Genomic DNA, 15,297 nt, shown 5'->3' with positions numbered 1-15,297 from the left:
TGAGGACGTCGACATTTAAACAATACAAATAAAAAAAAATATAATTCTCTGACTACAATAGAAGAACAGAAAAACGCTGGGTAAAATCTAATCTGTTTAAAATATAACAATATAAAAGAAAATATTTATGCATACTATATTATTACGATGTATGCATATATATATATATAGAAAAATCCCTGTGGAACAAATGCAAATATTATAAAGTTTCGGACGGCAAGTCGTTTACTTTGATGTGGTTCTGCGGGTTTAAATATATTGCCTGTAGGGGTGGGTGTGATGGAGATGGAGAGGGACGAATGGAGAGAAGACATGACGGCGAATGGTTATTATTAATATTGCCAAGTTTCTAAATGGCGGAGATTTAGCGGAATTCGCCGGGCTTTTGATATAACTACCAAAATAATAACTGCTGGTGCTGTGACCGCGAGAGATCTTTCGCGACCGCGACTTCAAAGTCGTTTAAAACCCCCACGCGGTTTAATGGAACGTCCTTTTTCAATTCCGTCCAAGAACAAATGACTGAACAAATTTAATTACACATTAAGCTGTACATACTTAAGCTGCACATTAAGCCGAACACAGCTCCCCCCTCTACCCGCACGCGCAATTACCAGACGAAAAAACGAGACGTCGCGCGTCGTAAGAGATCGTCTTCAAAGACAACGTACATTATACAATATATAATAATAACGAAACGGCTTTTTCACAGAGTCCGCGTGCATGGTCTCTCGCTGGAGATGTACGACGATTTTAATAATAATCTCACAATAATATGTTACAACGTTCAAAAGCGCGATGGCGATCGTGCGTGCGCGTACAATATATACATCGTTATTATATTATATTGCAATATAATACTCACGCGTGCACGGTACCGATTTCGGATCTTTGGGCGACCTGTAGTATCCGGTGTTGCACCTGCACTCGGACATCCCCTGGTCGGGTGCTTTGCTGTGCGCCGGACACGGCTGACACTTGTCGTCCCCGACGCCGTATTTGTACTTGCCCGGAGGACAGACTGAAGAAGAGAAAGAAAAAAACCACATTAGACAAACTGCGCCGCTCGTATCGTCATAAAAATCTGTTTCATCGCATATATATAGCATACATACATAATAATAATAATAATAATATTAATATAAACGCGCGTTCGTCCCGTGTGCCACGCCTGCGGTTCATTAAACTCCCGTGCGCGCGCGTTAATTGCTCACTACACACACACACACACACACACACACACACACACACACACACACACACACACACACACACGTTTAAGCCCCTATTATAGTTCTGGTGGTGGTAATAACTGCCCCGAGGGGAGAGACGGCGAGCGATCTGGAAAGAGAGAGATAGTGTGTATACATACTATATACTAGTATATTATAGAAGAATGATAGATGGAGTACACCGTAGTTGTTGGCGTGTATTGGCGTTATATTAATAGAGACAAATTGTTTGTGGACGCTTTACACACACACATACACACAAACGCGTATAACCCGCCGACCCCTTTTCGATTAAGATTGATACCCCTGAGGATCACCACCGCCACCACGATATACACATATATATATATAAATTCACGCACTATTCCGAGACCGGTGTATAATGTAGACTATTGCTGCGCTACAATATATATATTACTGTAGTATATTATATAATATATAGATAGCGGCGCAGTAGCGAACATTTATCACCCTGTATATAATAACACACGTAGTCGACCCGCCCGTGTATCGCTCGTACATATCCGGCCCGCGGGCCGTCGCATGGTTCGGAATATTAAAGTGCGATCACGATATACATCATTTATATTATTATTATTATACGGCTATACTATATATTATTAGGTATGTCGCTACCGCGCAATCCCGGTCCCCGATTCGACAACCTGCACGTTTGATTTTTGGGAGCGTCCTGCAGGGTTTCAATTCTAATCGAGTCTCACCGCAGTCGACATCATGAATTATGAGCTATTAACGCATTAATGTATTATATGGACCTTAACGAAGTTTATATCGATAGCTATCAACTATAGTGTGAGAAATAGTGACGTTTCATTATTTTAGAATTTGAATAGATTTTTTTCAATTGATATGTTTACAATAATTTTTAAAAGTTTATTTCAGAGAGTTTTTCTATTGTTTATATTATTAAGTATATTTTAGGTAAAAGTGAAGTTATAATATGGTTTGTGGTTTGTTCACATACAGACATACAGCCATCGATACACATTACGTGCATCTGTTAGAAAGAGACGGATGCGTGAGATGACGAACTCATAGTTTGTGTGAGTTTGAGCGAGTTTCACTGCAGTTTATATAACTTGCTACAAACAGGCGAAAACTTTATTTTTTTAATCCACCACGTACACACATATATACGTTAATACACCACTACATTGATACATTTCAACGGGCGTTTTCGAAGGCCAAACTTGTGCGCACTGCAGAAGTATATATTGTTTTTATTTTATACACACAACCGTACTTCAGTGTGTTTTATTTTCGGCAAAACCTCTCGCAGTGAGTATTAGAGTGTTTTTGGTGCTCTACTCTGTATAAACACCACAACTTCGATTAATTGAACTCTAAAGCTCCGGAAACCAATAATTATGTAACCAGATAAAAAAGTTTCACATTGACGGGACGGGTATCCGACGGCGACAAAAACGAAATTAAAAAATGCTCTCTACAGTGCGTTGTATACGATAATATTATCATTATATGAAACACGGGATACGTGTATATGCATCATTTTACTTAATATATTTTTATTATAATCGTAATTCTCGACAAAGTTCGTCGTAAAAGGTTAGACATATTATTAATAATGATATAGATAATATAATAAAGATAAAAATTCGCAACGACGTGACAACGAGAAATTTTACGGTGTTCCGTTGGTAGGTGTTAAATATTAAAGAGAAAAACACAAAACACTATTGCTAAACAATTGAGCTACCAGAAACGCACTCTTATCCCCCGTCACGGATACTTCAGCATAACATAATCATTATCCGAAGAGGATCCTGTCATCAATAATTATGGGCGTCTACATTGATATACCTGTACGGCTGCGCCGCTAAAAGATTTATTTCTTATTTATCTATAGAAAAGTACACGTGGACCAGTTAGACCTGCGACGCGACGCAACAAAGTTTCGGAACGCGCGTTCCGAGCAGGGGAGATATATATTATATACGGCTTGTTTCAAGACGGACATAATAATAATTCCAGTCCGTGTCGTAAAATACGACAACGACGGTAGGTAGGTAGTAGGTACCACATATAATTTTACGGACTATATTTTTAACGTATGCTCATGTTTTTTTCATATACTTTACACGGTTTGCGTTTTATAAAAGCGGTATCCGGGTTTATGTCGCCGGCAAAAAATAATATCGTTATGCAGGTCTCGGTCGTAAGCTCGGGCGTATTCGTACTCATTCCATAGTTGGATGTCATTAGCTCACATTATGATAGCATTATATCTGTTCACCTGACAGCTTTTTCGTTCTATCGCACCGCGTATAGACTTTACACGTGTATACCCACCGGTGTTTCCGTTATCCAGTGCGTCCGTATATAATATAATAATAAGTTCCGTCTACCTACGCGAAAACGATACACCGCTCGAGAGCGACGCACGACGATGAAGCGATTTCGCTGGAATCTAGGGAGAAGACGAATCGCGCGGGGCCCACGCTAGCGCACGACAGCGGTTTGAAAATAATAATAATAATAATAATAATAATAATAATAACGACAGCCGCACAACAACGTAACGGGGCAATTATAAAACGCGTTATTATATATTGAAATAATAATAGTAATATATTGTGCGCATTGTATTCGATAATAATATTCCGACATTATATTATATGTGTATACTGCATACAATATACCTGAGCATATAAATCGCTTATTAAACAAACACCGACGGCGGCGGACACACTCACACGCGCAAGCCCGCCGTCCAGCTAGTCCACCGAATCTGCATAAAACGCGGATAACGTCGATGAGAGAATAATATAAATAAACGAGTTAATGGGCTTTTTGGCGTATTGTCGAGCGAAGAGTGCACGCCGCCACGCACACACACACACACACACACACACACACACACACGCGCGCGCGTATTGCCGGGTATACTAATTAACGTTACCGTTCTAATATTTATTTATTTTTTTTACTTTAATCGAACCGGATTCTTTTTTCCTATACATGCATGCATATAGGTACAAACGGCATCCGACGTCGATAATAATATGATATTTGTGCGAGAGAGAAAATATATTATCACCGTATAATATATACGTACATAAAAACGTATAATAAATAATAGCGCTAATAAAAATGCAGTAAACGTTTGGTAGGTACTTATGCATATGTATACATCACATTATCATTTTAAAAATGTATTCGTACGTAGGTACCTACGAGTAATTTTTCGAAACGATATCCGACAGAAAAAAGCTAAGCGCGCTAGCAGTCGTACCAACTACCTAGTTATAGGGTAGGTATTATATTAATATGTTCATGGAAATAACCATGACGTGCATCACCGAAGGACGATTGTTAAAAGTTGGCCGGAGAGGTTTGTGTACCTACGAAAAGAATTTCTTTTGAAATAACGATCAGATGGAGAATTTGCGATTAAACCTTTGGCGAGCGAGACGAAAAATCGGTTTGTTTAGGTATATATATATATTAAATATTATAAAGGCCGCGATGCGTCCCACCCACGCCACTTTCCCTTTACGGGTAACACGAGATAACATAGTTTCCCGTTATCTCGGCTAATTATCTCCGACTCAGTCTCGCGCGAAAACTTTGCCGGGTTCAAACTACCACACTGCCTTCAGACCCCCTCTCCCACCAGCCAATCCTTGCGACTGCTTGTGTAAATATAGTGCGACAAACGACCTTTGATATAATTTATAATCGCGCCAAACTGAATCCAGCGCGCTTATTATTATTATTATTATTATTATTATTGTTAAAGTAAGGCGAAGGAACTCGTCGTCGTCGTTGTTGTTGTTATCGCTATTGCTGTAGCCTGTATAATGTCTGAGAAAAGGATCATTTTAATTGGATTTCCGGTCGGCTTTTATACGAGATAACACGTGTACATTGTCTGCTTGAGCGATGAATGATGATACTCAAAAGAGGTTCAATAGACTTTTTAATTAAAAACCATAATTTCTCGGATGAGACAATATATCCGTATTTATGTAAAATAATTGTATGCTATAATATACTCTCGTTATAAAAATACACAACAGGCAATATTTCGCTAAGTTTTTACTTTTATAGTATCCAAAAATTTGACAAAATAATTTTTAATCTAGTATAATAATAATTAATAATATAAGTATAGTTGAATGGGTATTTACGAATTATTGACTATGTGAAAATAAGATCACAGAAGATAAATCTATCAGATAATACAAGTATTAACATATACCTGCAGTTTATAGTTGTATACAAAAGTCGATGTTTTTCTATACACAAAAACGTTGGACTCGATCAATAGCGTATTTCAATTCTAAAGTATACTATTTGTACGAAATACTACTAACACGACGGATGAATATGTAATATCAATTTAACAGCAATATATTTATGAGATGATGATACACAATATTATGCTTTATGGACAATGTTCGTAAAATATCATCTTTGATCTCATTATGTGATCTTGCATGTAAATATGTCATAAAAAATATTTCCAATGAACACTTATTCTTTATTAAATGTTTGCACAATACTTACTTATACAAGTTTGCGCTTCTATGTCTGCTTCAAAACCAGCTTTGCACTTGCATCCACCTGACGGCAAATACCATTTTCCGTCTCCTTTGCACAGGTAAGTTGGAGCACCGCCTCCTACCACTTCAGCATTATCTACACATTTGCCTGTGGCATGTTCGATTTGGGTAAGTTCTCTAGCAGTTGGAGTAGCTGAGAAGTTTGCAAAGTTTATCACAACTTCTGGGCACACGATGTAATACACCTGCGGCAAAGTCCAAATGTTAATTTAAACTTAAAAATGCATAAATATAATATTATACTACATATTATACACGATATTATTATACATAATATATTAATTAATAACAGTTGTAGGTATATAAAAATAACGGCAGCTCCATGCATAAAATTAAAATTAATTGATTTTTAATATCAATCAGAAATATTTATACATCGGCAGGCTTTGCATTTAAAATCTACTGCAGCAAAAAAAAACTCGTAGAAAACATTCATACTATTATTTTTAAGATTTTTATTATTCCGTCGATCAGCATGGGGTTTCTTACACATGTATATTGTATAAATATATATACATATTAAGTAATATATTAAAACAACAAGAAAAAACCATAAAAAAATCATGTCTTCGACGGTCCCGCGGCTCCAACCCACCCCAAAACGGCCATTTATGGACTTTATAATATTATATCATATTATATACATATAATATATTTGTTAATTTTAAACGATTAGGTGGTATGCTGTTACATAAAAAGCTATTTCTGTTTGATCGCAGTTGTTATCTTACATGTTGCATTTTCGTTTTATTTTTTTTATATTATACTAGTATCTTTAGTCTATAATAACGGGAGATGACAGAAATATCATCTCTGGAAAAAAAGACGATTTAGGAACGTCATTTAAGTTAAATATAACCAGTAAAACGACAAGTTTAGACAAAAAAAAAACCTAAACAAAATATTTATTTGCTCGTAAAATAAAAAATGTAGAATATATATACGTAACGCTTTTATAGTTCTAAACATTATATTGTAAAGTACGAAATATTTTTGTTAAAAGATAAATGAAGGGGTATAAAAGTTATTGAGAGTTAGTGAGTCGGTTAGTAAATAATAGTTACATATAGAGCGTGGAGTATATGTATACTTGTACAATAGACGTTGTTCATTCGATGTTGTACCTACTACCTACTACCTACCTACGTCTCAAGGGTGTAATTTTTAATTCATATATATATACATATATAAATTTAATAATATTAGACAGGTATTCGTTGCGCATGGTCGATGGCAGATGTTTTATGTAAGTATTTAATTAATATAGTATCGTGTATGTATAGGAATAAATATTATAACGTAACAGTCTAAAATGATGTATACAGAAACATCTGTTTCTGGAATTCATAAAATCGTCACTTATAAAAGTTACTATTTACTGTATATGATATAAAATACATTTAAATGGCATCAAAAAAGTTATTTTTTTTTATATACCTTTAGTCGCCAATTACAAAAAAGGAGTTTCATTATGAGAATTAAAAAGTTTTCGGTAATTTGTCTTTCGAGATTTCGGAGTCTCTAGAGATAAAAAGGCTTTTACGCATTAAGAAACTTAATAATTACAGAAACCCTCTGGCTTAAGCATAAAATACTCTTTATAGGTATATAGGCTATAAATTATACAGGAAGGGGATCATGACCGTTTTAATGCATTTCTGTGAACTATACAAAACGAATTTACACACGCACGAACATAAAGGTATACCTACGTCAACATTTGATCGATCCAAGTAGAATTTATTTAATTTAACATTAAACGAGTTAAATCCTTACGAAAATACTGTTGTAAATTGGAAGTACCTACTCTTGTATAGTAATAACTGATAACTTAAAGGTATTCGTTTTTTTATTTTAAAGCGTATCGAGAGAATTCGGAAATATACTTTTAAAAAATCTAATGACAAAAAATAAAAAACAAACAGCTTATTTATCTAAGTATTAAATGTTTTTTAATTTTCTTTTTTTTTGGGTGGGGTAGGAATTTAACAAAACAAACATAAATTACTGTCTGTGTTCCGTTTTGTCTGAACACGATGCTTAAGTGACATTAATTGTAGCAATCCGCTAATTTTTTTTTTGTTTTCCTGCTAAGCTGTAAATCTCGGACAACTCAAACACCAGCCCGTGAGTAGTTTCTGTGGCCTGCTGTGGTGGTACGCGTACGTTATATTATACACCGTCGTATTGTACAGATCGACCTTATCGCGCCGCGTTTATAAATATGTAATCACGAATTCATATTTCGACGGATACTAATGGTGTGATATCTCGTGTACCGTATAACGACGGTTTCTCCCTCGTAGAATTCCTCAGTGTTTTATTCCTCTCCCGTGTTTTTATTTTATTTATTCCACGACGAAATTTACGACCCGGTCCGCGAGACGTTACCGTATTAACGACAATAACTATAAATTCGCCCACCGGGTCTCTCTGACATAATTATTGCATCGCGTTCTCGTCCGTGTAGTCTTTCGCTTTTTTTAAACTCTTTTCTCTCCTCCATACTCCTCTTCCATATCCCCTCTCTACGGCGGCACCGCTGCACGACAACTATATAATATATACATAATACATATACCTACATCTATACAATATACACATATAAACAACGCTGAACCGTATAGACGAGATTTTGTTTTTCTAATGTGACACAATCTAACAGCATCAGATTTACAGGCGTGGGATATGATTAGCGGGGAATAGAAAAAACACCAGGCAAACAGAAAAAAAACAGAAACACGAAAATCAAATTATATTTTATATAATATATACACGTGCCAAAAACCGGCGATTATGCGCGTGAAATATTATTAATTTTATCAACAACACCAACACTGCCGACCTTTCTAAATGATCTTGTAAATTGTAATCAAAACAAGCACCGGAGAATAATAACTCTTTACGTTATGCCCGCATTCGCGTAAACCCAATCTTCTAACGTCATACGCCGGTGATAAGATACGACGACCATCAGAGGCATTTCGCATAATTGAAAAGAAGAAAAAAAATAGGCACACAAAGTATGACAGTAAAAACGACCCGGTCTCTTTTATAATAAATGAACGTGCATGCAATTATTATTATATTATTATATAAGTGTCATCTCGTCTTACCTTGACGGCCATGATGGAAATGCACGCACCCTGGTCCCTGAAGGCAAAGTACACTCCTTTTTTGGTAACTTTCACGGCTTTTGTCTCAGTATTGATCACCACTTCATTATTAGCGTTGAACCTCCCCTCACCGGCGGCTATCCGACCTGTAACACACCACGTAATCATAAATATATATTTTAAAATCGAATCGTTAGAAAAGTGTGTAGGTGTACTATATAGATATACCACCTAACTGTATGATATTTCGGACGTTGAAATTTATATCGATGTATATAATATATAAATATTTCGTGCTTTATTACCACCTTCGAAACAATTGTTTCGGGCTAAGACAAAGAGATATAGATCATCAAAGGAATAATATCTATCTTTAGATCTAACATCCTACTATATATGTTAGTGTTTTTCATCGCCCTTGCGAGTTCCTTTGATTAAACGCGTTTCATCGCTAAGAATATATTATATTGTATATAAACCACTCTAAAAATGTCAAAATATTTATTGAAACGTACAAAATAAAATGTATGCTAATTAAATTATGATTAATTTGAATATTGAATCATTACTATATATTATAAATTATAATAATATATGTACTAGACGTAACCTCACCTACATGGTTACTTATATATAATATATATATATAAATAATATTCATAGATTTATTTCGTGTTAAGGAAAGTAATAATATATATAAGTACATATTATTATTTCCAACCATCATTAATAATTAAAACGAAAATTAAACGATATCGTTTGTTTAGGTATGTCTTTTAAAACAACAATAGTTTATAAATAATAATGTAAATTAATATTATTTTTGTTTTCCTTTTAGTAATGTATATGGATGCTCATATATTATAGTCATATTATGTACAATAGTATACTTCAAGTGCACGCATAGCATAATTACGTATTTACGTATAAAGGATTTCCCGTTTCTCTACGTTGAACGGTTTCAAATATTTTTTAACATTTCCTCTGATGAGTTGTGGGTAATATATTATGCCGTTCAAAGTAATTACTTTTGATAATTATTATATAAGGACATAAAAAAACATACTATTCGAGAATACCTCGTACTATAATAATCTATGGTAGTGTCTTGGAAACGATAGAAAACTATAGAAAACTAATCTCGCATAGGTAGATTTTGGATAATTATATAATAACATGACAAATATTATGATGGATACTAACCAACAGATTTATAGCTGTCGGGTTCCCAAGGCGGTGGTTCCCTAGTGGCCACGTCAAACTCATAGTAGAGCAGTGAAAACGTTTCTTTGCACGAGAGCGCGTACCCCGGGAACAGCGAACAGTCTCGGATGGTAAACTTGACTTCGATGTAAATGAGATTGGCAAGACCGCGCTCGATGAAAGGCGTCCACACCCAATTGTTGACATTTTGCTTGGTGACATCGCACACGACGTACGACCGCCAGTTGATGCCCTTTTCAAAATTTATGTAGCTCTCTTCTACCCACTGGAAATTCACAAAAATGTAATTAAATAAAATATAATTTATATAAAAAAAAGCACAATAATATATTCATATTACACAGGAATAAATAGAGTACATATATATAGGACATAGGTACATCCACGTTATGTATATAGTAGTATAGTTTTGACGATTTCCCTGGGGGCAGGATAATATATGTATAATATGTGTGAGTGTGTGTGAGTGTGTGTATGTGTGTGTGTGTGTGTGCACGTATATAACAAGGTTCTATTGTCCTGGAAATTTGTCACCACCGTCATCGCCAATTGCGATAGTAAATAAAAACCCCCATTGGGTTAATGATCCAACGACCCTCTGTGACGAGGAGGTGGTGGAGACTTGTGCGAAAACATTCCGAGCACGAAGTCCTCTTCTCTTCTCCGACGGCCTATCCGGATGAGTCACGGGGACCCACCTTCAAAGGCTTGTGCAAATAGTATATATACGGGGCAAACGCAACGTATTCATTTGCTTTTGCACACACACACACACATATATATATATATACGTACACACGTACACACTGTGAATCATCCAAAACGTTAGGGTCGTAGCGCGCGCGAAATCTCATCAACTCGCCCGCCGCGCTCTTTCCTCCGACCCTTATTCCCCTCAACCACCCCCCATAAACCGATCCTGGTGCGGCACACTCGGTGTACGTGTCTATGGCGATTCGTCTTGATCGGATTTCGTCAAGCCCGACCCACCGAAATTGTTGCGAGCGCTAAATTTACATAATGCCCGTATAGAAGAGACAGAGAGAGAATGAGCGAGTCACCGTCAGAGAATAAATTACACGAAAACGTGGGATATATAGTGTATAGTAGTAGTAGTACTTTGGAGGCGGTGGCGGAGAAAACGGTCAAAATAAACATTGTAACTATGTTTTGGCTTAACTCCAAAGCGATGCTAGGCGGCCGGGAAACATCGACATGCAAAAAATATAAACAAGAATAAAAAAGGAAACTGTAAGTCTTACAGATTTTCCAATGTCGTTCTTCGCCGTCGATTAATGCAAACGCGTCAAGTAAATATTTTTTTATGTTAATTACTGACTTAATTTTCTTTGGAATACATTATTATATACTACGGAAGATAATAAGAACGAACGCTGACAACGAATACGAAACGGAAAAGTTTATAAAACGGTCTCTACGTAAAACTGTTTTATATATATTTATAATCGTAAATAAATTTGAATAATTTTTTAAACCGCAAAATGTTTTTGGAAAATATCAATGAGGGGCGGGTACAAAAATCTACCAGATTTCACACTTGAGGGCACAATGGGCACAATTGCAAGGGACGACAACAATATGCACGCGAGTAAAGCGGGAAAATAAAATCTCAAAGGTCAACTGCGACGTCCGGGAGAAACCGATTAATGCGCGCATCCGTTTGAGAGGACTGCACACGATTTAGATATGAAACGATGGATTTTACCCCGAACCCCGAGACTGTAATAGTGTAATATAACACATAACATTATTATGTTATACGCATTCGGTACAACAATGGGTTCGGGTGATGCATGTCTCTGTGTATTATATATTATTATTATTATACACACGGACGCAGACAGTGTAACTCGGCGGCGTACTAGCAATGCGCACACGATTATACCCTTGGGAGAGGAGAAAGCGCGTTTTCCGGCGTCATTAACACGCCGAAAACCATTTTTCGAACGGAGTGCTTAATGAGCCCAGAAATCTTCCACATAATTCGGTACGTCATTACGGAGCGCGGTTCGTATAAGAGAAAAAAAATTACTATATATGTGAATTATAATAATAATATATATATATTATATGTGTGTAGGGGAAAAAACGTAAAAAAGAAGACGGTGGAGACGACGACGGCGACTCAGTGGTATTCATCATTAGGGAGGAAACGAGCGGGTAGTAATATAATATATATATATATAATATAATACCGTGCACACAACCCGCCGCAACAGATGACCGGCCGCGAAGAGATAGTAATTTTTTTCTAAGACTAACGATAGCATTCGTATAAAAAGCCAAGCGCGCGCGCTCACACACAACACACGCACATGCACACACACACACACACACACACACACACACACACGCGCGCGCGCATAACTATAATGTGTATTTAATTGCCCGCCGCTGCCGCGCGCGTTATTAAAGTGCCATTAATGGGGCGAACCGAGACAACACGTTGCTGCAGTGCGGCTACCTCCTTTTTTTTTATAGAGGTACACGCAGCGTATTGCATACTTGTATTATTATTATTATTATTATTATTATTATTATCATATAATATAATATAATTTTTTTTTTTACCGTGGAAAAGGAATCCGGAGAATATAATATAACCCAGCGTCGTCGATTTGTAAACGTCATCCGGGATAATTACATTAACAACCGGTAGATTCAATTCTAATAAGAGTTAGATATACATATTATATTATACATTTATATATAATATGCATAATAAAAGTATATATAACATATATGTAGTCGGAGACGACGCGGTAAGGGTTTACATAATATATAATATCTAGCTGCCTACATATATTTATTATTATACATTATTGGTGGTCGTTCGCATGCCGCTGGTTGTAATGTGGTGTGTGTGTGTGTGTGTGTGTGTGTGTGTGTGTGTGTGTGTGTGTGTGTGTGTGTGTATGTGTGTGAGCGCGCGCGTCCACAAAGAAAACGTACGAAGAGGTAACGGCGGAAGCAGAAAAGCAGCGGCTACTTGTCGCATTATGCAAATGTCCACGTCAAAAGATTGCGGTCCACGCCGCTGCCGGTGCCGCCAATGTATGGTTTTCAAAAGGTGACGCGGTAAAATGTAATTTATTCTTTTGGACCCAACGTGTAGATATGTCATTGGATTTAAATATACATACGCACACGACTACACTGGCGCATACTTCGACGAATGTGCGCGCTGTCGTTTTGCCATTCAATCCCGTTATTCGTATTTCTATGCGATATTTTATTTTTTATTTTGTCAACCCAGCTCTGTCCAGTCTCGTGTATTATATATACTTATATATATACGGCGCGCACACGACCGTCAAATCAACCTTAGTGGAACATGGGAAATTCAAAGTTCAAAACTATCACGAATAAAATATACGCATATTATAGTAATAATAAAAAAAAAAAAACACTGCACGCAGACGGCCTTACATTATATTATAATATGTATTGTGTATAGTTATATCATAGGTACGTGCGACCCGTCACCGTCGTCGTAGAAACGTCGTGTTCTAAGCTCTTTGCAGATTATGTCTAAAACTAAACGAAAAATAAAAACGTTTGTACGTGTATAGTTATATGCACTACAATCGAGATCTAGATGACCGATAAAAATCATATACATATACCGCAGCATTTAATGAACGGTTCTTATGTAATATGCATTCACGTTGTATACCTGCATATAGGTATAATATGTTACAAACAATATAATATATGTATCCAGTAAACTGTAAGTATAGGTACTCTCTGCTGTATATTTTATACAGCAGTAACGATTAATGTGGAAAAATAAAATTAAAAAAATTCTAGAAGTTAATATTATTGTAGCGCACTATTATATACGTATACCTATATATAATATATTGGACGATAATAATTCGGATTATTCGTGCTGTGGTATATATACATTGACATCACCGATAGTTACATAAAAGGCATATATAGTTCGGGTCAGCAGACGAAGCCCGTCAACGGCGTCATTCGTTATTTGATAGGTACATAAAAAAAATAGTATATAATAGAATAGAACAACCATGTCCTCTTTAATGGTAGAACGGAAATATTTTGTCGGGTTGCGCGGAAAAGAGCATTTCGATGCCATCAGGCCAATTGGGTGGGAGGAGGGGTGCGCGTTTTCCAGTTCAAAGAATATATAATATAGACACGATGACGGCCCTTACAATATCGCAATATACATGGTATATAACAATACAATATAATATAATATAATAATATATATACAAGTGCGGTGTGCTCGTGAAATTTCCATTTATTGATTTGTTCGCAGCGTAGTGAAGAAAAAAGAAAATTAATTAAAACCGACCCCGTTTTCGATTTAAATTCAAATTCGCCGCATGTTTTATTCACGGGAAAACGACAACGATTACAACGACCCTATATATATATTATATATGTATATACAATTATAAAATATTCTCTTGGAAATATTATTATTTGGGCGATGGGGTTGGCAATAAATGCATGAATGCGCGTGAAGATCACTGAACACACACACTGCACAGTTCGTATGCTACTACCAATGTCCAACACGCTATAAAATAATTATTATATAGTACGACGAAATAATTCTATTTATTTACGACAACCGGGTCAAAGGATTTAAGGGAGGGCATAACAATGAACAAATCTTGAAGACTCGTTGTGGCGGTGGATCATGGTCGGGTAGAATGAGAGTTTTTCGCGAAATTCTATATAACATTTCACGAATAATGCGATTTCGTGGCACGGCAGCAGCACATTCCGGATCATTAAACAAGGGGGAGAAAAAAAGCAGCGATCGCGCTTTGCACTGCAGCAGCACCCCCCGCGGGATCAGTTGACTGATGGCCAGCGATATATCCGAAATAATACGAGTAAATAACTCTTTGCCGATGGTCGTGGAAATCCGCGGGGTCCGTGCTAGGGGTGTTTCGCTCATTAGCCGCGAGAAACCAGATATGCCGCCTGCACCAACGCGGCCCGACAATGACAAAAGACAAAAAACCAAATATAAAATGATGAAAAAAAAGACCTCTGAACTGATATTTAAAAGAATGTTCTTGACGAGTAAACGACGGTGAGAGGGAGGAGATCGAC

General features: G+C 36.5%; 1 protein-coding gene across 9 annotated transcripts in view; it reads right to left on the bottom strand.

Moving 5' to 3' along the window:
* The window catches only part of LOC132937857 (ephrin type-B receptor 1-B), a 133,678-nt gene that overhangs the window by 15,611 nt on the left and 102,770 nt on the right, over positions 1 to 15,297 (bottom strand). For 8 of the 9 annotated variants that reach the window (XM_061004433.1, XM_061004431.1, XM_061004432.1 and 5 more), the window contains exons 4-7: positions 10,159 to 10,444; positions 8,956 to 9,101; positions 5,784 to 6,024; positions 866 to 1,021 (exon numbers count right to left, since the gene is read on the bottom strand). In XM_061004433.1, coding sequence (XP_060860416.1) covers positions 866 to 1,021; positions 5,784 to 6,024; positions 8,956 to 9,101; positions 10,159 to 10,444 — 829 coding nt within the window. The remainder of the gene's footprint in view (positions 1 to 865; positions 1,022 to 5,783; positions 6,025 to 8,955; positions 9,102 to 10,158; positions 10,445 to 15,297) is intronic. The other variant, XM_061004438.1, reaches the window with a different exon arrangement.

The sequence above is a fragment of the Metopolophium dirhodum genome, chromosome 2 (genome assembly GCF_019925205.1).
Source record: "Metopolophium dirhodum isolate CAU chromosome 2, ASM1992520v1, whole genome shotgun sequence".
In the NCBI taxonomy this organism is placed as follows: domain Eukaryota; kingdom Metazoa; phylum Arthropoda; class Insecta; order Hemiptera; family Aphididae; genus Metopolophium; species Metopolophium dirhodum.
Note: the sequence above shows the minus strand (reverse complement) of the source record. Positions and strands in the feature narration are given on the sequence as shown.